Source organism: Sipha flava, unplaced genomic scaffold (genome assembly GCF_003268045.1).
Source record: "Sipha flava isolate LNK unplaced genomic scaffold, YSA_version1 49633_pilon_pilon, whole genome shotgun sequence".
In the NCBI taxonomy this organism is placed as follows: domain Eukaryota; kingdom Metazoa; phylum Arthropoda; class Insecta; order Hemiptera; family Aphididae; genus Sipha; species Sipha flava.
The window spans coordinates 18,344-41,149 of NW_020273341.1; the positions used below are offsets into that span (position 1 = coordinate 18,344).

At 34.1% G+C, this 22,806-nt stretch overlaps 1 protein-coding gene across 2 annotated transcripts; it reads right to left on the bottom strand.

Annotated features, from left to right (window-relative positions):
- Positions 1-22: 22 nt before the first annotated feature.
- Positions 23-22,502, bottom strand: LOC112690227 (gustatory and odorant receptor 24-like). 2 transcript variants are annotated; one of them, XM_025564188.1, is made up of 7 exons: positions 22,268-22,502; positions 17,760-18,016; positions 9,574-9,837; positions 5,391-5,678; positions 2,131-2,205; positions 210-299; positions 23-145 (listed from the first exon to the last, which is right to left on the bottom strand). In XM_025564188.1, exons 1-7 carry the CDS (start codon positions 22,398-22,400, stop codon positions 38-40), a joined length of 1,215 nt encoding a protein of 404 aa, XP_025419973.1. In that variant the 5' UTR covers positions 22,401-22,502; the 3' UTR covers positions 23-37. The 2 variants fall into 2 exon arrangements, with proteins under 2 accessions (XP_025419973.1, XP_025419974.1); XM_025564189.1 differs by lacking the exon at positions 5,391-5,678.
- Positions 22,503-22,806: the final 304 nt, after the last annotated feature.

The window sequence follows — 22,806 nt, forward strand, 5'->3', positions numbered from 1 at the left end:
AATTAGTATTTTTATTGTCCTTTATTATTGTCATCCATTATGTTAATGTGTTGTTATTATTAAATCCATTGCTTGATGGAGCAGGAGCAAACGAAGAATTCAGTTGCACAAGAACTATGAGGTACGTCACAAGTAATGATAAAATCTGAAACAAAACACAATTCATTTTTTATTGTTATTAAAAAAGCTTGATTTTTTATTGGATTTACCGAGCCAAATAATCCTCGATTGATTTCATAGAATCCGAGCACGTTCACTTTCGGTGGATATTGATTTACGGCATTCAAAAATAGCGTTATCTATTAAATTAATTAATTTACTTTTATTTTCGAATACTAGAGCAGTGAATATACACGCAACGTATTAAAATTAAAGATGGGAATGTGTAAATTTATATTCATCAGAGGCACTTCGTATTTTTATTATCAAATAATATAATAATATTGGGCTAAAATTACAATTTTTTTTATACCTTCATATATTTTAGAGTGTGATTACGTACCACATTGTGAAGGTGCACATATTATATAATGTGCAATAAATGCAGCATGGCTCAGTGTGATATTGCTATGGAAATGTCACAGTAAATATTAAATTTTTTTTTCACATTTTTAATTCTAGTATAGTTAAAAGATATATAATAAAAAAAATTGAATACTTATTGCCAAATTTGTATTTACTTCTCTTAACCAACTAGGATCAGTGGCGTATACAAGGGGGGGGGGTTTGGTAGATATGACACCCCCCTTGAGTCGTATCATATATTACATTATTATAGGAATATAGGTAAATCGATAATACAATATGAAATATAAAATAATGGACAATACTAATTACATATATACAGGTTAACATTATCGTGATTGCGACAATACGTGACGAAAATTATTCGTTTACGTTTTCGTGCAACACAAAACGTTTAATAATAATAGGTATTGTAGCATCGAATACTGATATTCGAATAGTCAAATATTCGAATAATTTATGGTAAAGCTATCCGAATTCGAAAATACATAACATTTCTATTACAGACATTATGTAAACATATTAATTAATTAAAATAAAAGTTTTAGTTCGTACGTATTATATATAATATTTAATAATTATAATTAACACCCCTCTTCAGAAAATCCTAGCTACGCCACTGACTAGGATAAATTGATATCTAATTTATTATAATAGTCCATATAATTATAATTAACAATTATTACAATTAATAACAATTTTTCGTTTTTCAGTTGCGGTACTTTTCATAACAACTTTATCTAAAAATGGTTGTTGAGTAATTTTATAGAAATAATAATCCCAAAAGTTACTTTTCCAAGTCGGTTAAAAAATGAAAATACTAATTTGATTATAAGTTATTGACGTGATTTTTTTTCTATTAAACTAACTATTAAATTGATATCTACGGAGAAATTTCGATTAGGATATCACAGTTGACCTACATATTACCATTGATTGTAATATGTTCTCGATGACATTATAATAATTATGTAATGTGTGTTTATTTTGCGGAACACATAATTGGTTTGTCTCTAAATGCGTCGCGTAGGAAATGTTGTAGCCAATGGGAGTTTTAGGTTCAGTGACTCCTCCCTCTTAATTATTTCTTAAAATAAAATTGAATGATTTTAAATGCTTATCACATTTGAGATTTAAAAATTTGCTTGTCAAAAAATATATTTATACTCTAAACTCACTCCTAAAAAAAAAAAAAAATCGTTTTCTATTTCTAGCTAGAAAATATAATTAATATAAAATATTTAATATAGTATAATAATTAAATAAAATATAATTTTTTTTTATATGACCTCGCGCACAGGTATATTGTACGAAAATTGAAAATAAAACGTGCACCGTTCACATTGCGTGTGGGTAGATTAGCTATATTGACGTTTGATGCTGTGCGTACTAACGAACGATTTTCACCCTACAGTGGTAGTACGCGTATTGTATACTATAGCGGAATACTGTAACCGGGAACAAACCCACACACATATTTTCTTATGCCACCTTTTCCTGGTGTACCGGCTGTACATGAGTTGGTTAATGGCAACAAACGGGAGGATCGCGTGCGTGAATTCACCTTGGACCGTGAAACAATGTATACGGTACGGGTGTACCTACTTGTATGTAGTTGGACTTCTGCCATGTCATTGACGATTTCATTTTCAGAATCAGGAAAACCACGTTATCGACGCACTGCGGTGAAGGATGAAACATGTCATGAAAACAAAAATATTTCCATCTTAATATAGGATGAACTCGCACGTGTAATATATTATAAAAATAATGTTTAACTGTACGAGTACCGGTAATATGTTGGTTATAGACACATACTAAATAAAAACTTTTGATAAACTTAAAAAAAAAAAAAAAAACGGTAAATGGTTTAGTTGTTCATATTTTTGGTACGAAGAATGGGGACTAGAAAAAGAAAACTTACTGGAACAATATTAACAATTAAGATGTCTGGACCTGATGTATTACTATTTAAATCTAATATAAATTGAAAGGCTATTAGGACTCAGAATTAAATGTTATAGAAACGTGCAAGATACAAACTATGTTCACTTATTAACTTTACATTTGACATCCCAATTATACAACGTTTCATTAAACTAATTTCAAAATATTTGGATAAAATTTATTAAAAAATTATGTTATGCGCCTATTTTTGTATCTATTCTCTCACCTAATTAATATTTTGAATAGTTTGTTAAAAAAAGGAAGTTAAGGAAGTTTTAATTTTATTGTCACTTTTAAATGATTCGTTTTTATTTAAGAACGAAGTAAAAAATATTTCACTGTAAAATATAAAATAAATTTGAACGAACTGTCTTTCGTTAATTATTAAAATATATGTATAATATATTGACTATACCAACTAAGAACTAAGTCCCCACGATTTTTCTATGAAAAATTATTTTTAAATCTCCCTCTCACTCTCCTAAAACGTTCTCGATTACAATATCAAAACGCCACCGTTGTTCGATGTATTATACTATATATATATATATATATTTATACGTTATCTACTATTGTTATGTACGGTATATATTATTATTAGTACTAGAGTAGGAAAAACAAGAGCAGGAAGATATTGGTCGGTAAAAATAACGTAGTTTATCATACCATAATCAGAACAACCTGAAGCCATGTGGCAGGCACTTAATTGATGGGGGCTGGAGCAATCACCCATTTCTTAAAGATCGTATTATAGTTTCCGTCAATTAAGATATACGTTATTAGTGGCGTAACCAAGGGGGGGGGGGCTAAGGGGGGCTATAGCCCCCCCCATAGGCCGTGTTTATATGTATTATGTATCTTGACTATTTAATAGAATCAATGGATGCTCGTTTTAATCAAAGGCTTATTGATGTTATGCCACTTGAAGGACTTATTCCGGCCAATTTAAATATGTATGACGATAAAAATATTATAAAAGCTGCTAAAATATATGTCCAAGATTTCCTTGATGATACTTCATCTACAATCAGAGCTGACCTGTTCATACGGAGGCAACAATAGAGTCAAAATACTATTCCAAAACCGAATTCTGCTCTTGATTCACTCTCTCATCGCACCAATCTTCGACCTAACATTAAAATACTTTTACAATTATTCGCCACGTTACCAGTTACCTCTTTCACTCCGGAAAGAACGTTTTCAGCACTTAATCGCTTAAAATTTTTTTTAAGAAGCACTATATCGAAAAACAGACTGAATGGGTTAGCTATGGCTTATATAAATAAAAAAAGAGCAATTCGATGAAAGTGAAATAATAACTGAATTTGCCAGAAATTCGCCTAAAAGGATGCAGCTGTCAGAATGGAGCAAGTGACTGAACACTAAAACCAAAATTATTATTATTATTATAAATTATATATTAATAAATATTTTTAAAACTATACTAAAATGCTCGAATTAAGTTTAGAAACTTGGTGGTAGATGGTGGGAGGGGGTTAAGAGTGAATTCTCATATCCTCTCTTACCTTACTTATCCAAAAAAATTGGTTAGCCCCCCCCCCATTTAAAAATCCTGGCTACGCCACTGTACGTTATATTTGCTTTATTGGACATTATTTTGAACGAGGTTAATCTCTCCGTCTCTCAAATAAGCACCTATTTACGTGCCTGCCATACCGCCATATTAACCATGCATTCAACGGTAAATATTATTAAATAATGAACAACAACTTATTTTGCATATACGAGTACCATTGATTACATAGGCATAGTCGCCGCCAGGAATTTCGTCAGGGAAGGGGTGCATCATGCATATAGTATATACGTAGATTTATAAATAATACTTCAATTATTTAAGTTAAATACGTTTTCGAGTTGTACGACAGTACAAAATTATTTTCGTTTTTTTCGACGGCTACAAAGTAATGAAGAATATTGGGATATCCAATAATGATAATAATATCCTCTATCTTATAATTTTAAATTTTGTTCTTTTTCTTTTAAATCCAGGGGGTGCAAGTAATAATCTATGTATTATAGCACAAGTGTCACAGATTAGCGAATCAATTATTTTAATAGGCTCGCCGCGTTGGAAGGAAAAGCCGATAGCCATGTTCTAATAAACAAATTGCCTGTACATAATCGGTTTTTGTTTTCTTTTACCGTTGAATCATTGGCGTATTTTAGGGAGGGGGTGAAGGGGCGATCGCCTCCCCTAAATCCGTATTTAAGGAGTTGATTATATGTGAGATACACACATTAACAAATTTTTTTTGATGCGGATCATTTTACAACGAAATTAAATTACACGTCGCTGTGAATACTGAATCGGGCTTTTCGTCGGGTCCATACCTGGTGAAAAATCAAATAGAACACAAGCGTAACTTTCAAAACGCAGACAGGTGTTAAAAAAGAACTACACAAAAGTCGATTCTAAACGGATCCGGGGATTAGATTGAAAAAGAAAAACCACGTATTATTAAGGGTCCACCCGATTTGAATATCACCAAAAATTTAACCCGCACGTTTCGAGCCCGAATTTAAGGGGGGGAAAAAAAAAAATTCGAGCCCCCCCCCCTCCCCGGGGAAGTAAGTCTTAATACGCCCCTGCGTTGAATTTGGATTTTCGTTATTTCGGTTGACAACGGGAACGCGCACGGTTCAGCTTCGGCCGATCGGCGTTGTCGCAACAGTGCGCGCTACACCTGTGCAACGGATATGACATTCTCGGATGTCGCCCCTAAGGTTTTTGCGGGCCACGAGAGTTTACCGGATCGACGACGCGCGACCCTCGAAAAACAATACGTCGACCCGTGCCGATCGCAGCACGTGATGCGATACGTGCATTAAACACGTCCGGTTCCATATTACCAACGGTACAAGCACGGTACGGGCATACGTGCACGGGGTGTACCGACATTGCCGGACCGGCTGTGGCCGCAGTCGCAGTAGACGTACAGCGACGCGGCGTTGCCGACGAGCACCGCGCCGACCAGCGCCAGCTCCTCGTAACGGGCCAGGGCGACGAGCGTCACGCCCCACACGGCCAGCACGTACACGGACAGCGTGACGGCCGCGGCGGTGTACAGCACGCAAAACGTCATCGTGGCCGGCATGTGATCGCCGGACTCCCGCACCAGTCCGCTCGTCCGTATCCACAGCAGCCGGTAGTCCTCGATCTGATGGGCGTGCAGTGCACCGGTTTCCTGGATCGATCGACACACGTCGGCAACATCAGTGGCGCGCGCGCAGGGGTACGGTTCCACCGCGCTAACCACCGCCCTCCCCCCCCTCCTCCCCCCCCCCCCCCATCGCGCCCCTCGACGTTTCGATCCTCCCGGAGTTTCGGCGCCCGAACACTTTTTCCGGCCGATTTCAGTGCCTGCAGCCGGAAATCCACACCGAACTAAAACGATACCGGACAACTCCGGCGGTCCCCAATCGTAGGCGGTCTACGGGTCAATGCCGCCAGGGACATCGGAGATCGTGTTCAAAGCGAAAACTATGCGTAGGCATACGAGACTGTTGGGCAGTTGTAAGAGCTGTGCTACGGACACGTAACAAGCAGACGGTTAAAGAATTAAATCAAGTAAATCTGTATTATTGTAGTTTTTGAGAAAACGTGTTTATGTAGATACAAATACGCGGGAATGTGAAAAATCGTGAAATTTATTTTTTCATTGCAATCATATAAGCTGTAAGTGAATCTCCGGTCCAGTTGGAATTTTAGAAAGAGGTTCGTGGCTACATGTCCGGAGGCAGATTTAAATTTTTTACGGCTGTAGGCACTAACAGTAATTTACCTTCCCAATTATTAAACATAGATTTGTCGACGTGGTGAATGGGTTTTCAATACTTCTTACAGTCGTCATGGTTGAAATTTGACGTGGTTTGTTATACGGCCACGTTTTATCGGTATTGATCGTTTGAAAATGTACTTATTTATGCGATTGATTTTCAAAATCCCAAAACGTACATTTATAAGCAAAAAACTATGAAACGTTTGACGTAGTATCTTTACAACATTTCCGCGGTATGATGCTAAAAATTACATAGGGAGGTGGTGGTTAACTCTCTGCGCACACGTTCGTGGACTGAGGACGATGACACATTCATAGTTCAGTTTCGTTCAGCATCATGTGATGTATTTGAAAATATTTCTTGAGAGGTGTTATGATATATTTGCCAGTAGAGTGGTAAAAACGCACTAGACGCGTGTACGTATTGATTATAATATTATACGCAAAAAAAAGAGACACCTCATATTCTGCAATGCTTTTTTTTTTTTTTTTTATCCATCATTAAGATATAATTTTAAATCGATATTAAAAGAGACACGCGACATTACGTTATTGCAGAATAATTAAGAAAAACAAGAAAATAAAAACTTCCGAGCATGCACGAAGGGTAGGTTACGACATCTCCGTCGCCTCCTTAAATATGGTTGCACGGGTCCGATGATATTGTAATAACGGGTTTTAGTTGAACGACAGAGGCAGATGTTTTATGCGTTACATTATGTTGTATCCGTACTGTGCAATCGAAAAGCAAAATAGTATAATGGCAGTAAACGGAAATAAAATTAATATTTTTGAAACCTATATAAGTTAGTCATTGCATATTTATTGTCCACCGTACGTATTGTATGATGTCTTCCGACGAAAAAATTGTACTCCGATGTCCCGGAAGTATTAGCGGAACGTCGCACTCGCGCAACATTTGTTGGTACAGAACATTCGGCTGTAGTCAGCGCCTTCGCGGTGTACTCGTATATTATATTCGATGTGTGAATCCGTGGGAAATAAAATTTAAAATCAGTGAATTTTACGCGATTTCCGTAGATCCAGGTGACGGACTATTTGAATTAGGTGTATTGTGCGAAAACTGTCGCGTAAGCGTTTCGAACAAAATTAGGGTAAACCGTGTATGTATATGTGACACCGTTTGATAACTTGTGGTCATTTTACATCGCGGCCCTATTGTGACGCAAACAAAAGTACCTTTATTATGGTGCAAACGTATTTACGGTCAAGTGGCGGGTAGGAGACGAATATTTTACAAAGGAGATTTTAATAAGTCTCCCGGCTGAGGCCCGTAGCCACGAGAGGAGGAGGCAAAGGGACTTTGCTACTAAATAGTACTAGGTACTAGCATTATTATTTTATCAAAAATTTAAAACATTGTAATTAATTTGTAAAAATAAAATAAAATTAGTTATAATATTGGTTTTTCCTATTAACCCCTCTTACAACTCGATTTGTCCCTCCTGAAGAATTGATCTGGCCTAACAGGCCTTGTTGCAATTTGTTTAGTTAACGAAAAAAATAAATACTATTTTTGATCGAACCTATTCATATTAAGAATAATTGAAAAGAAAACAGATTCAGTTTGATGTTTCAACAATCGTTACCCTTCGAGTATTATTATATCGGTATTAAATTGTTGCTGTAGGTATGTTTAACATTAACAGATATATTTGGAATTTCAAATAGGGGGTAAAAACGTGCCTGGAAATTTTGAGTGTCGGGTTTCATTCAAAACGGTTTAAATTTTATTCGAGTTGAACTCGAAAACATGACCGAAAACGAATTAAAATAAAATATATAAACATGATATCTACATGAATTGTAATGATTAAAAAAAGTTTTTACATGGCGATCAATTAACCTGGCGACTAATTCATCGGATTTGGTTACCTACACGAACGCGTTTTTCTTTCGTTTTTACTTAAGTCCGGTTTGTAACACGACGATTTCCGTAAATGTCACCGTTAGTTATTTGGCACTAATATCCGTAGTCCCTTGTAACACGTAGTAATAACTCACAATACAACGACGTGCGCGTATTGATCAAATCACGACAACTGTTTTCTTTTCATCCGCCTCTATGTATTCTATCTTTCTTTTTTGATTATTATGGTTTTTTTTTTTTATAATTAAAAACGAACGTACATTTATACAATATTGTACATCATATGTTTTGGCTGTACCGCGAAACTACCACATGATATACAAATGTATAACGTACACAAGAAGAACAAGCGTAGGTACGCACATATATTACAGTACATCTGTGAACGATTTGTCCTTAATTTGCGTGTACTGAATGTATTATATGCTCGAAGAGAATGTAATAACAATTTAATGCGTTGGCAACGCGTCTTTGTACCACTGTAATAGGTCATTGCTGTAGAGAATAGGTGTTCGAATGAAATAATAGTAATATCTATAATACATGTTACATTATCATACATAATGCACAAAGACCTACCACTTATAATTATGTGTGTATACACATACATCTGATGTGTTTGCACTCTGCACGTAATGCAGGGGGGCCGGGGTACTTAAATGTGTGACGAAATATTAACACTACACGTTCAGCGGGTATGTACAGGGTGGTGCCTCGCAATAAGGTCTCGCCAGAAACCGAGGTTTAATTGAATATTCGAAATTACCTCGCCACGAAGAACTACATGAATAGTGAACCCTAGAGCGATACCGCTTTACGCGCAGCACCTATTATTGAATGCGATTATTTTTACCACGTCGAGAGCGCAGTTATTATATTTTGCTCTACACACGGAGGGTAGGTTAACTTTCTATCATGGCTTGCATTTTTTTTTTTTTTTGTTTTTTTGCGAAATTTACTCAGTTAGATTACAATTTGGCAAATCAATTGATTTATGCACATAATAAATAATATAAAATATTTCAAATGAAGGTTTCGCCTGTAAATCTATTAAACGAATGATTAATATTTTCACGGTTGAACGTGAACATTTTAACGTTTAAGCAGAGTTATGAAGTACACCGAATGAAATGAAAACGATTTTCTAGAGGTTCGACGAGGGTGGTTTTATTTAATCTGCCCAGGTCGGATCGATTCAAAACCCCTCTGACTGCCTACGCAGTTCCACTGAACAGATATTGCATCTGATCGACTAAAATAATAATAATTATTATTCAATTGGCCGTTCTGTCATCGTCCACTTTCCATCATAATATTACGTTACACGCGCGGTCATCGTCACATTTAACGATAAATTATAATATCATTTAAATTATAATATTACAATATCACATGTTCTCTAGTACCTACCATTTGCAATTTTTTCCTGTAGTTCTCGTTGATTATGGCTATCGCTTTTGTACCGACCGACCAGAATCCCGTGATTAGAGCTACTGTCGAGATGCTCTTCATTGCGCACACTAACGCGGGCACGTCGTTTAAGGCTGAAGTCCACGCGAACGTGACCCCCACGATCGATAGCAACGCTAATATCGATCGGAAGATCCCGTTCACTCTTCTCTCGACTAGCGTCACGGCCTCATCCGACCTACCGATCACTCTATTGTAATTTTCCTGGAAAAAATTAACAAATTAATAGATATATAGATGTATATTAATAGGTAGACTGGCCAGCGCCCCTGTCAAACTTAGAAAAATACGATTTTTAAACAATTAAAATTTTACATCACGATATTTTTTTAGCCTTTAATTTTACTAATATTTTTAACCATACAATTTATACTAAAAAAAATTTATACTTTATAAGTCATTACAGTGTTAATTTTAAACTTTGAAAATTTATAATTTTCGTTTTATGATTAGCAAATTCATCGATAATTTTTTCGTATGAAATTTTTTATTTAAATGTCCTTGTGCTATTTTCATAATTTCATCATTAAATTCACACGCAATGTGTACAAATATACAACATCTACGTATTTCAAAGAGTACAATGAAAAAATTTCGATTTGATTGTAGGATAAAAGTGCGACTTTTGCACAATTTGCCACCCTTTCGCAATTCGTGGCCCTGGCGTAGGCACAGTTCACCATACCCTTGTTAAGCTATTGTATTAACGTTCACATGAATATAAAGGAGTTTTTTCGAATTCTACATACGACATTCGCCCCTCATATTTCCTCTAAAATCGGGATACATTGTAAAACTCGGATCACAGCTCACCAAACTTCTATACCTACGTGATTATATACGTCTAACGGCAGTGTTATAACTACGCGGATTTCTATCTGTTCATTCGAATTCCTCGAAAAACGTATTGTTATGAATTACATACGAGTACTGCCATTCTGAGTAAATTATATTATAATGTGCAGTCAGCGTTAAGATGTATTCAAATATGGGGTATTATTTACAAAAATATATTTTTTTAGCTATAAATCATGAATTTATTATAATAATACGTACGTGCGCGTGAATTTAATAATTGTGTATAGTTTTTAAATTAATGACGTTTTGCGTGCGTTCTAAATATAGTATATATTATATCGAAATTCGGCGGATGTTTTAAGTCAAACATCGTTTTACTGCATAACAAATATTGTTGTATATTATGTTGTTGTATTATAATGTGCACACCGGACAATGCGTTTTCGATCAAATAATATATAATAATATTATTTTGACGTGCGTTTAACTACAGAATATTATTAATTATTAAATTTGTGTTTTTACCCGTTGTAATTTTCAAGAAACAAAAAAAGACCACAAAAAAAATTAACTACTTATGTATTGTATTTTTTTTTTAATATGTAATATTATGTACATAATATGTTTACATGCGAGTATTGTTGGGTTCAAATAAAACGGGAGACAAAGAACAAAAATCTGTTTTACGTACGTATATTGTACGTATAATATACGTTTATGTTTCTGATTTGAAACAAAATAATTATAGTATAATTAAAATAGCGTTACAGAACGTTCTGTTCGTTTTAACAAGTGTTTTTAGTATTTTTTTATCTTAAAAAGTCGTGATATTTAATACCTATATAGAATATTATATTTTGTGTTATTCATTCTCCATTTTCAATTCATTAATGGCATTCTAAAATATAACAATAATAATATCCCTTGTTCACTGAATATTTTGTATGAAAATCAAACCTGTACATTTCGAGAAATATTAAGTTTTAACGTTAAAAAAATAAAAATAAATATCTCACAAGAGTATTTATTTTTTATTTGTATTATTGATATTATATTTTAGATCGAAAAAAAAAGAGTTTTATTCTGTTTTATTCAATTGGAAGTTGAAAAGCCTCGTAGTTAGGCTTGAAATTAGTATTAGGTATTGATCTATTTAATTTGTTACTATTTTTATGATTCTAACCGTTATGCTGAAGAAAAACTCAATATGTTACGTTGTACATTCCTGCATTACATATAATACTCTGTATTTACTTAAAATATTGTCATAAACTAATACAGTAGACGAAATAAAACTATAAATGTGTCATTTTTTGACGAGGAACGTCAGGAAAGTCAAAAAATTAGTTATAAACATATTAAAATATACACTATATTATTACATAACAAAGTATTATAAAGTCTAATAAGTAAGCACTATGGTTGGTAACTTTTATATGCCCAATTTTTCGATACTTTATTTTAATTTTTTTTTGAATATAAGACTTTAGAATTTATAGGACGTAACTGAGATCAACTCCTAGAATAATCGTATATACATATTTAGATTATATGTTATACATAAAAGGTCACATCACACGCAAAGTAGTTTCGACATTAAGGCCTACAACAGAATCGATCTAAAGCTGGGTAGTTATGTAATTTGTGCATTGATGGAGTCTTGAAATCGTGAAAATCCATAAGATTAGTTTTATTGCTCGCAAGTAATACCAGTGGGCAGGACACATAGCGGGTCCAGTGTACAGTGACGAGAAACTGCTAGTATTAGTGTATACCAGCAAGGGGCTTATACTTGCTATCTGAAAAGCAGAGGGAGACTTATGGAGCAAGCTATGTGAGACTATCGAAAGCGACCCATGGGAGTTTTCAAACAGAGTCGTAACGACGAAAATCGGGTGATGTTCGTTTATACCTGCAGGGCGTGAAGAACCCAGAGTACGTATTTACTTTCCGTACATTTTAAGTATTTATTAATCATCCATAGAGTACCACTCAAGTATGGTACAGAAAGCAGACATTACAGTGAACGAATTTTCTAGGGAAGCTTTTCGGTTACTCGGAAATAAGGTTCCAGATCCCGACATGGTGCCAAACGAGGTAATATCCTGCTCATGGTCTGTGGGTTAGGACGGTTATCCAGCTGGGCTTGTTCAATAGGTATCTAGGAATCCCATTGGGGATTTTTCCTTTAAAATAGGAAACGGCTAACCTTGTCCTGCTTCATTAAGATAAAGACAAACCGATAATGGAACCTTTTAGTTAAAGGCCACGACCTCTGCTGAATGGTGTAGGATCAGAGATTCTAGAAAGATCGCTATTGAAGAGAATCCACAGTCACTTGGACAAGGTCAATGTACTAAGCATTCCTCAGTTTCAATTTCGTAAAGGTAAATCCACCTGCAATGTAGTTAAACAGGTGGTGAGCTATGCGACGTTCGCAGCAACGGGTCCATCCCAACACAGATATCTTTGCATAGTCACCACATTAGATGTAAAGAATGCTTTGAACTTAGTTTCACGATTGATGATCAACACTCCCCTATGGAGACTGGAGTTCCCGCAAAACATTGTTCAATTGCTACGCTCCTACATGGCTGACAGGAAGCTAATAGCCGAAAGTTCCACTGGTCCGACAACTCTTGAGCTTATTTGTATAGTGTCATAAGGATGAGTTATCAGCCCAATGCTCTGGAACATATTCTACGACAGTTTTCCCTACTTGCGGATGTCTAGAAGCATCAATATTAATATTGGTTATGCTAATGATGTAGCATTTGTAGTAACGGCTCACAACACTGAACTACCGGAGGAGGTGGCTAATGTTTCCTTGTAGTAAGTGAGCGAATGGATGATGAGAATGTATTGCAGCTGGTCCACAAATCTGAAGCAATAATGCTGACACACAAACGGGCCAGCCAGAATCCGGTTCTGCGTTTAGATGACCATGTCATCTCAGTTAGAAAATTCATCAGGTAGGTGGGTATTTAATTGGATATGCATCAGACGTTCCAGGACCACGTGAACAAGTCACCGGCGAGTGCTCACAGGACGGTGGTGGTGGTCGGCAGACTGATAGCAAACATTGGTGGTTCATTGTATACCAAGAGACAACCCCTAATGTCAGTCATCAATAGCAAATTTCTATACGGGGCGTCAGTATGGGCCTTAGTGGTAGAGGGAATGGAGAAGAGCCACAATACATACCCTCAAATACAGCTGCGTGCAGTCTTGCGTGTTACCAGGTGTTATAGAACGGTCTCTGACAAGGCGACCCTAATCCTGGCGAAGATGTCTTTGGCTCATCTACTAACCATGGGACGAGCACGAGTTAAAGAGATACAGCGCAATAAAGGCAACATAATCATTATCAAGAGGCAGGAACACAAAGTTACACTAGAAAAATGAATTGTGAGTTGAAACCAACAAGGCCCAGTGGATAAAAAAGCGAATTCTTAACACCAGACTGTGGATAATGGCATCCAAATAAAAGGTGATGGAATTCAACATGTCACAAGCGTTCACAGGTCTCGGGCATTTTCAGAGCTACTTGTTAAAGAGGGAGACGGCCGATCATCCCGGGTGTTTACACTGTGGATGAATTGACGATATGGCAGAGCATACTTTGTTTTACTGTTTTCAATGTGTTGGTCTACGAAAAGTAGCGCAAAGGGTTTAATTGGATATTCGAAGAATACACCAAACATCTTGCTGGGACCGGAAGAGGCATAGCTAGGCATAGCTACCATTTAACAGAGCGGCAGCACCAATAAGGAGTATTTAAAAACGTGGATACCTAAATAATCTACACTTCTGTATGTGAGAGATGACTAGATGGGACATGTCCCATCTGTCATCCCAACGATGATGTATTAAATATTAAATAAACGATGAGAAGCCTGGAGGCAGAAATGTGAAAAACAAATCCTTCCCGATATCTCAGTTAAACTGGAAAAAAAAGAGGGAAGTATTTTATTACGAAAAATGAAGAGATAAAAAATATATGATTATGTAAAAAATAATGATCGAACAATATGCGTCACTATGGTTCATTTTCAAATAAACGTAAAAGAATAATAACAATATTTTACAATTGATTGCTCTAAATAAATAGTGTTAATACAAAAGTTATAGAAAATTTAAATTAAATCCATGAAAGTAAATATTTGAGTATATTTATATAAAATGTAATATTGTGTTAATATTCAGATTTTTATTTAGTTCAATGAGTATTATAATTTAATACACCAACTTTTAAAATAATATTATTGTAACATATTAGATAAGACAATATATAGTTCATAAGTTTCATATTTTAATATTTATTTAATATTTATACTATTTATTTAGTTTTGATTTGAAAATATTTATATATTATAATTATTTGGGGCTGAGCCCATTTTATATAGCATTTTGTGATAACAAATCATTAAAGACAAGATCTACATTGGTAATTGATATACGTAAGACGCCTTAAACGTTTATTAACTATATAGTTGGTGGTGTCGGACATACAACATGCGCGACATAAAAAAAAAGCACTGGAACAAAATTAACATGAAAAATGAAGATAGAATTTTAAAACAGATTAGAGAAAGCAGAATCGATGTTATTGTTTAATTCCTAAAAGGAAATGAATACCAGCAATACATCAACACTCAACTAAGAAAGACAGACTTAGTAGCAATCAACGTTTAGTTAAGTTCCTTGTTTATAAACAAGGAATTTTTAGTATAAAGCTAGCAAAGTAAAAAAAATCGGCGTTGAACACGCTTAAGCCGCTTTGAATTATCAGCAATAAGAGACTCACGGTAAAGTTGGTAAGTAATTAAGTACTTTTGTGGTACAGTTCATCGATGAAATGTAAAGCCGGTAAAAAATACTTGCTGTAGTTCCCAGATTATAGTACAACACTCCAAAACATTGCATAGAATGTACTAGTGCTTAGAAAAATATTTTTATCGATCATTAAAATCATAAAAACACTGTGGTAAATTATAAGAGTACAGTTATTAATTTTTTCCTTTATTGAAATAAATTGAAAATTAAAATTTCTACTTAGTGAAAATGTCAATCAAATTAATTTAGAAAATATTTGTATACATTTACGGCAGACATGGTACACGATCTACCAAAACCATTTAAAGTAGACGAATGGTCCCACATGAGATATAGCAAGCAGAAATCACCCTTGGATTTGTCTACGTAAGTTCCTACATGAAAAAAATATACCGGTTCGTATGTTCTTACACGAATATAATTTATAAGGAATATAAATTTTCTTCCCGTTTTATTCAGACTTAGGACTGACAACGTAGTTGGTATGGTTTAAATTTGTTTTGTGTTCCGTACAAAAAATATAATCAATTTTTAATTGAATCCTGTCCATATACTTATATAATAATGTAGTCATCCACGTGTTATACGTATTCGATATGATGATGATAATAATAATATAGATAAAATTTTATGTGGCTTATTATAAAAACTCAAACTTTTAACTTAATCATACTGTGTTATTTGATTTAAGTTGTATTCTAATATTATGTTGTTTATATGATTTTGTTTTTTTTTCGATTTATTTTGTTTATTTTTTGAGGTATTTTTGGTATCTGATGTTCTTATTTTGATATATGTATTTATTTGAAGTATTTTTAAAACTTTTATTATTTTGAATAAATTAGGATGATGATGATAAAAATTTGAGTTGAATTCTAAGAGAAAACTTTTACAAGCATTTGATGAAAAACTTCTACAAGAACTAGCAATAGCCCAAATATTAGGGAGGAACGTACTATTTTCGCGTATGTAATTTGTCACTAAATATTCGCAAAATTCGTTTATTACATTATTATCGGGTTTTACACTCATGAAACTATCAACAAAACACTCTCCAACTCCTGTTAGATTAATAAATAAATGGTAAGCCAAATACATGTAGTAGCCACTTTCCTAGGTTATGATTTGTGTTATTAAATTCTTTTGCTAAATCTAAGCGTTGAATTTTACGATACCAAGCTTGGTCCAAATGGAAACAGCATCTCCATTTACATATTGCTGTACTTTTGTTCGTATAGGAACTTACGTACCGGTGTATTTTTATTCGTGTTGGAATTTATGTATCAGTATATTATTTTTCGTGTCGGAACTTACATAGGTAATCGTTTATTTGTATGCTTCGTGCGGGAACTTACCATCTCCCTTTAAACTAACCTATTTATTTATACTACATTCAACGTATGCACGTTTACTATACACGATTTGGTCAAAGTATTTATTATGTACCGGTAAAATAATGTAAAATTAGAAGAATTAAAAAATTAAAACAGGCAGATAGCTTTTTCATCTATGCTCACGTTGGTTATAAGTAAAATCAATTATGAAAAATACAAATTCTTCAAAACACGTTTTCCTATAATTTTCATAACAAACATATTAAATTTGACCGAACTAACTTTGGATTAACCATAACATGTTTGTATGTATATCGTTTGTGTGTGTGTACCACTGAACCAGCTGGCAGTCATTTGATCCATGTGTACAGCGAGTACATGTACAAGACGTTCCGTATTATTTGGAACAAACTTTGGAGAAAAAAACCATAGTGTTAAAGTCAAATAAAGAGAAAATATATTTTTAATTTTATGCAAAATCAATTTTGCCGCTGCGGAATTAGTCGATAATTTAAGTCCGTATTTGTAAGTGCTACACCGTGCAAACTCGTCGATTACCAGAAGTCATATTCGGTTTTTCTTGTACATAAAATTAAAAACCGATTAAAATCCTTGCAATTTACCTTTAATAATATTAAAATCTTACGTAAACGTGGTGCACGGAAAAGGGTTTTTTTTGGCTCGACAACGTTTTTAAAGGAAAATCGACGGTTCGAAAAATGCAAGATGTATAATATATTACTATCTTATTGTCTGTATACAGTCGTAAAAAATCGGGATACATTCTAGATTGATGGTTTATGTAAACGACGGTCCAGTAATGTGTGCGTAGAAATTATTTCCACAGAGCGCCGATTTTATAAATTAATAAATGTCAAAATGAGAGTAACTATTTTACTAAAATAGGTATATTATAATATGGTTTAGGGTGCTTATTCATTAGTCAATCATTATGTTTATGGAATTATATGCGTACATAGGTTAGAGAAATTTTCGGTATTTTGTCCACAATTAGGTGTACGTATGTTGTATTATAAATTTAATGTAGTCCAAAGAGATTATATTGCGATGGAGAGTTAAATTTTCCGCCAGCTGTTTCACGAACGATGAATCATGGCTCTTTTTATGTACACAGCAGATGTAAGACGACTGGCTTACTTGGAAAACCTGCCATTCGTGCAGGTACGCCTGGAGTTTGCTTGTCTCGAACCACATGAGTATCGGCACGACGAGTGATGGAGAGAAGAACGTGATGTAGCTGAACCCCATCAGTAGGCAATTGAAGTCGGACATTGGGACGGGCGGCGGAAGCTGGAAACGCGCCTTAATCACTCTTACGGTTAAGTACCCGCACACCACGCCCGTTAGAAGGGTGTAAACCGCGGAGGCGGACACGATTTTCTTGCGGAAAACGCCTGTAAATAGTTAAACCAAAGATAGTCGTAAATGTAACAAACGCATATACTAAGGGAACGTAAAAGTATAAAATGGAAAAAATCGACGTTATCGTGCTTTGAAACATTATATGTTCCAATGGACGGAATGAACCGTTAAATATGTATGATCCCGCCCATATAATGCGACTTTTGTATTTTAGAGCGCAATATATGTACATATGTGTATATATGGAATTATTTTTATTATTATTATCTCGTACATTGTTATTGAAATTAAATCGAATAAGTTTTCGAATATGCTAACAACAGTGCATACTATCCATATACATTCATGATGTATATCAAACGAAATCGAAACCACAGGGCATTGGGAAAGTTAGGCCTGATCATCGGTTTAAAATATTTAAAGTATCATTACTTACCATGATTAATTGTATCTACTATTGAGCGTTCGGATTGATACCTGTGAAAATCTATTAGCGTGAATTAACACGTATTCTACTAAATCGTGTTGTTTTTTTATGAGCTCTATGTAAACTGCGGTAAAATCAACCTTTTTCTAAAAGTCGATACGTAAACTGCGGCAAGAAAAAATGTAACATTTTACAATCTGCGACAAAATCAATAAGATACATTTAACAAGCTGCGGCAATTAATTTTATATACCTACGATATTATATAGGTACTATATAATATGTAATATGTACATATACATGTACCTATGTACGTAATCTATTAATTAATTATGTTATGTTGCGTCTTGCGTGTTTCCATGTTTTATTACCACTTATTTTTAATTCATATTTAAATTTGAATTTAAAATTGTTTTCCATTTTGGCTAAACATTCTTGTAAATTCCATCTCGTTGAATTAAATATTAAATTTTAACTACTTCTTCTGACTTCTAACACTAGTAAGTAATTACTAATTAGCATTATCATAAGTATAGGAATCGATATTTAGTATGTTTCGTTAAAACTTAAAAATATAATTGGATTTACTTTATCATTTTGTACGCAAAACGCAACATAACATAATTAATTAAACAATATACGTACATACGAGTAGGTACATATAGGTGCATATTACATACTATATAACATGTAATATCGTAGGTATATAAAATTAATTGCCGCAGCTTGTATAATGTATCTTATCGGTTTTGTCGCAGATTGTATAATGCTACATATTTTCTTGCTGCAGTTTACACATCGAATTATAGAAAATGGTTAATTTTGCCGCAGTTTACTATCACACGTTTTATGAACATCGCTGATCGGTGGTATAATTATAGTAAAGAGAAATATATGTGCGGTGAATAGAATGTGTGAACGAAAAATGTTTTTATTATTGGCTTAGAGAACTAGAAAGTCTTGTAAATTTTTCGTATTAAAAAAAAAAAAAAAAATGCTGGCAGATTATTCCCGCAAAAGTTAGTTAAACCTGACACATAATCTCTTTAACTCGTTGTTATACAGCTCAACTATTATACACAACTGTAATAGCCCTACCTACAATTATAAATAAGCGTATATTAGACGTTAAAAAAAAAATCTAAAAGCAAAAGTTATTTGACAAGGTCGTATCAACGTTTTTGCGTTCGATTTCATGCGGCAGCGAGGTCCTGACTATGTCCTAATACGAAAAAATATAGTAAAATATCGTGATATATACAATGCATATAATGCATAAACGACATAGAAATGTAAAAAGCGGTTGTTATTGTTGTTTTTGTTTCTTTTTTTATTTCTTGCGGTGAAGATTCTTGTGAAATTGTGTAGTATGTATAAAGTATAGTGTAGTATGGATCATAAGTATGTAACACACCAAAAAAAAAATAAAAAAAAAATATAGATACACTTTATTCGTAGAAATGGCTATTGTGTCCCTGTCATTTTTGAAAACAAGGACTTAATAATTCATTAGTATCTGTGACAAAATATGTTATATATAAAACATTTCAGCGGTGCTGATCTCTATGCTCTACATTTTTAAAAAAAAGGTCGGGAATCAGAGAGATCTACGGTTTGCACTTATTTTTAATATTCTGACGTTGCGATTATTCTCACGAGGGGCGCCGGACGAACTCTGTCGGTTCGGTATGTGTAAGAACGAAACAAAAACATTTAAATATCGAATTACCTAAAAATTATTAAAAGATTCATTAAAAGACAATAAAATATTTTGCAGAACGGTACGGTATGGTTACTGTCGGTACGTGTCTGTCTAGTATGAATCATGCTTAATAATTGTAATTTGAAAACACAAATTATTGTTGTATGTAAAGTAAAAATATAGGCTTGTGGCCGCCGGAGTGCTTCAGGTCGTTGAATTTTTATTTGGCCTGAGTAACATTTTAAAAGTTCGGTGCCACTGATACATGTAGTATATGTTATGTATCATTTTATTATTCATATATATAAATAGAAATATGATTGTGCGGTATATGAATATACGATAAATACCTGCGCAACAACTACAATAATGTTACGTAGAGATATATACCTATTATGTCCTGTATAAATGGTGCGATGGTGCGTATTCACAAATGTTTTCTGCGTTTATAATAGAACTCACTCATAGTTTACGTATACACGTATATACGGTACGCAGTAGATATACAAACAAACATACACACATACACACACACACCCATGCGCGCGCATATTAACACATAAATTCATATTGAGTGCGGTATTCACGCACTGCTGAGTAAAAAAATGGTTTATTTCAATGGGATCGTCAAGTCGAAAACCATATTTACAAGCAATATAAGGCGAAGAAAAAGGGATGCGTTTCTACAGTGTAAGGGATTTTAATGATTTTCCTAAAAGAATTGTATGCGGTTTGTACCATACGGACGTACATATCTCGAGAACACGACAACAACGATGTATAAAAAATTGAACGAGATGTAAGCTTAAGGTCGGGTGGGCTAGCTAACCTAATTGCAATAATATTGACGGGGTGGATGTACTTCAAAGTAATAATAAATCACAGCTATGTAGACGACTACGGACAATGTTCAGGGCAATATATAATTTCTGGATATTGATTATATGCTGATTTTTATTTTTTTTTTGTTAAGCCAACGAATAATAACATCACATTAATATTAATACTTGCAATCACAAATTTAATCGAAATAGAAGGAAAACGATTTGTCAAAACGCGCATTGAAAACTAGGTACTTATTATTATAATAATATTATAATCGTATAATTTCTGCATTGATATTGTAACATAGGCGTGCGCAAATCTGTATTTCAGAGGGTGCCTACAATACTTTTGGGCCCTATTTTAATAAAACGTGTTGGCATATGTAATAAATTATAATACATAAACAAATAAGAAAACATAACTTTAATTTTTTATTTAATATTGTTGTATATTAGTCCCAATGAATATATTTCCCTTGAATTTCATATATTTTTTTCAGATAGCTTTAATTATTTATGATTTGTACTTTTGAAGTAAATTATAGTTGTTATATTATCATAATTAGTTTTCGATCGACAATTGAGGACATTTTTATTTTATTTTCTCTATTGCGAAACATCATTTATGTTTTGTCAAATATTTTAGAACAAATAACATTTAATTTGAGCAACATCAGTTAAAATATTAAAGGATTCCATTTATAACATTTCGTGGGATACTCTCACGCACGGCTATGATTGTATAACTGACATAGTGGTAGTAAAGTGTTGATTTGCTGTTATTATTCATTTTACCGAATTGTAACAAGTAATAATATTTATGACTATGCACCACAATTTGTATATGTCGAAAACAGGTGCCAGATGTAGGTAAAGCGTTTTTTCGAAACTCCTCGGAAAATCACAGCCAACGGTTTCTTAGGAATTATTTGGTTTTCAATCGATCGGCAAATCACACACAAACATCAAATATCACTTGATGAGAATAACGCAAGAGGTCGTTATATATATTGACGAGGATCGTGTAGGATAACTACGTGTTAGATGTGTAAGACAAAAATGAAAATATCATGTAGGAATATGATGTAACGCGTTATAAATTAGTCGGAGCCACTGATAGTAATAAGTACTGCAGTTTGAGAATTCTGTAGTTTTTGGATGGGTGACCGTCCAGGTTTCTGGCGGTGAAACCGTGTACTCAAATCACGAGTTCTCAAATTCTGTTAGCTTATCACAAAAAACTGACCATATCATCACTACTATCAGTCAATGGCCATCATAGTTTCTGAGGTTTGAACCAGTATTAATTGTACAAAAAATAAGAAAATACCGTTTCGATTTCTCGTGTACGGGCACATGCCCAAAACGCGAAACGCCGAGAAGAACGGATCGCACAGACGGTCGAAAAACGATCGAGAAGCCGCTGTTGTAACTGTAATCGGCACGTTGTACATCTCCAGCATCTTATATCCGGTTTCCGCAACACGTTATACCGTTCAATTATTTACGTATTGCTCTTCCTTGCTTTAACCACGTACCGCGATTATTGTACACTGCACACGCCCGCCCAAACGGTACAGCGAAACACGATTAAATTGTGTTGGCACTCGTTCCCGGCAACTTTTTAAATTTTATATTTTTTCTCTCCGCCTGTTCATTCCTGAAAACGCCACTTTTCCGATCACGGAAGGGCGTGTTATTGTTATTATCGCCATTATTATATATTTTACAGCAGGTACCTAAACGTATTTAAATTAAAAATCACGATGTATCGAGATAGTCCGCACGAACTCTGTATTATAACTACACACACAAACACACATACACACATATACATAAACACGCGTGTTATTAAACTACCCGTTCTAA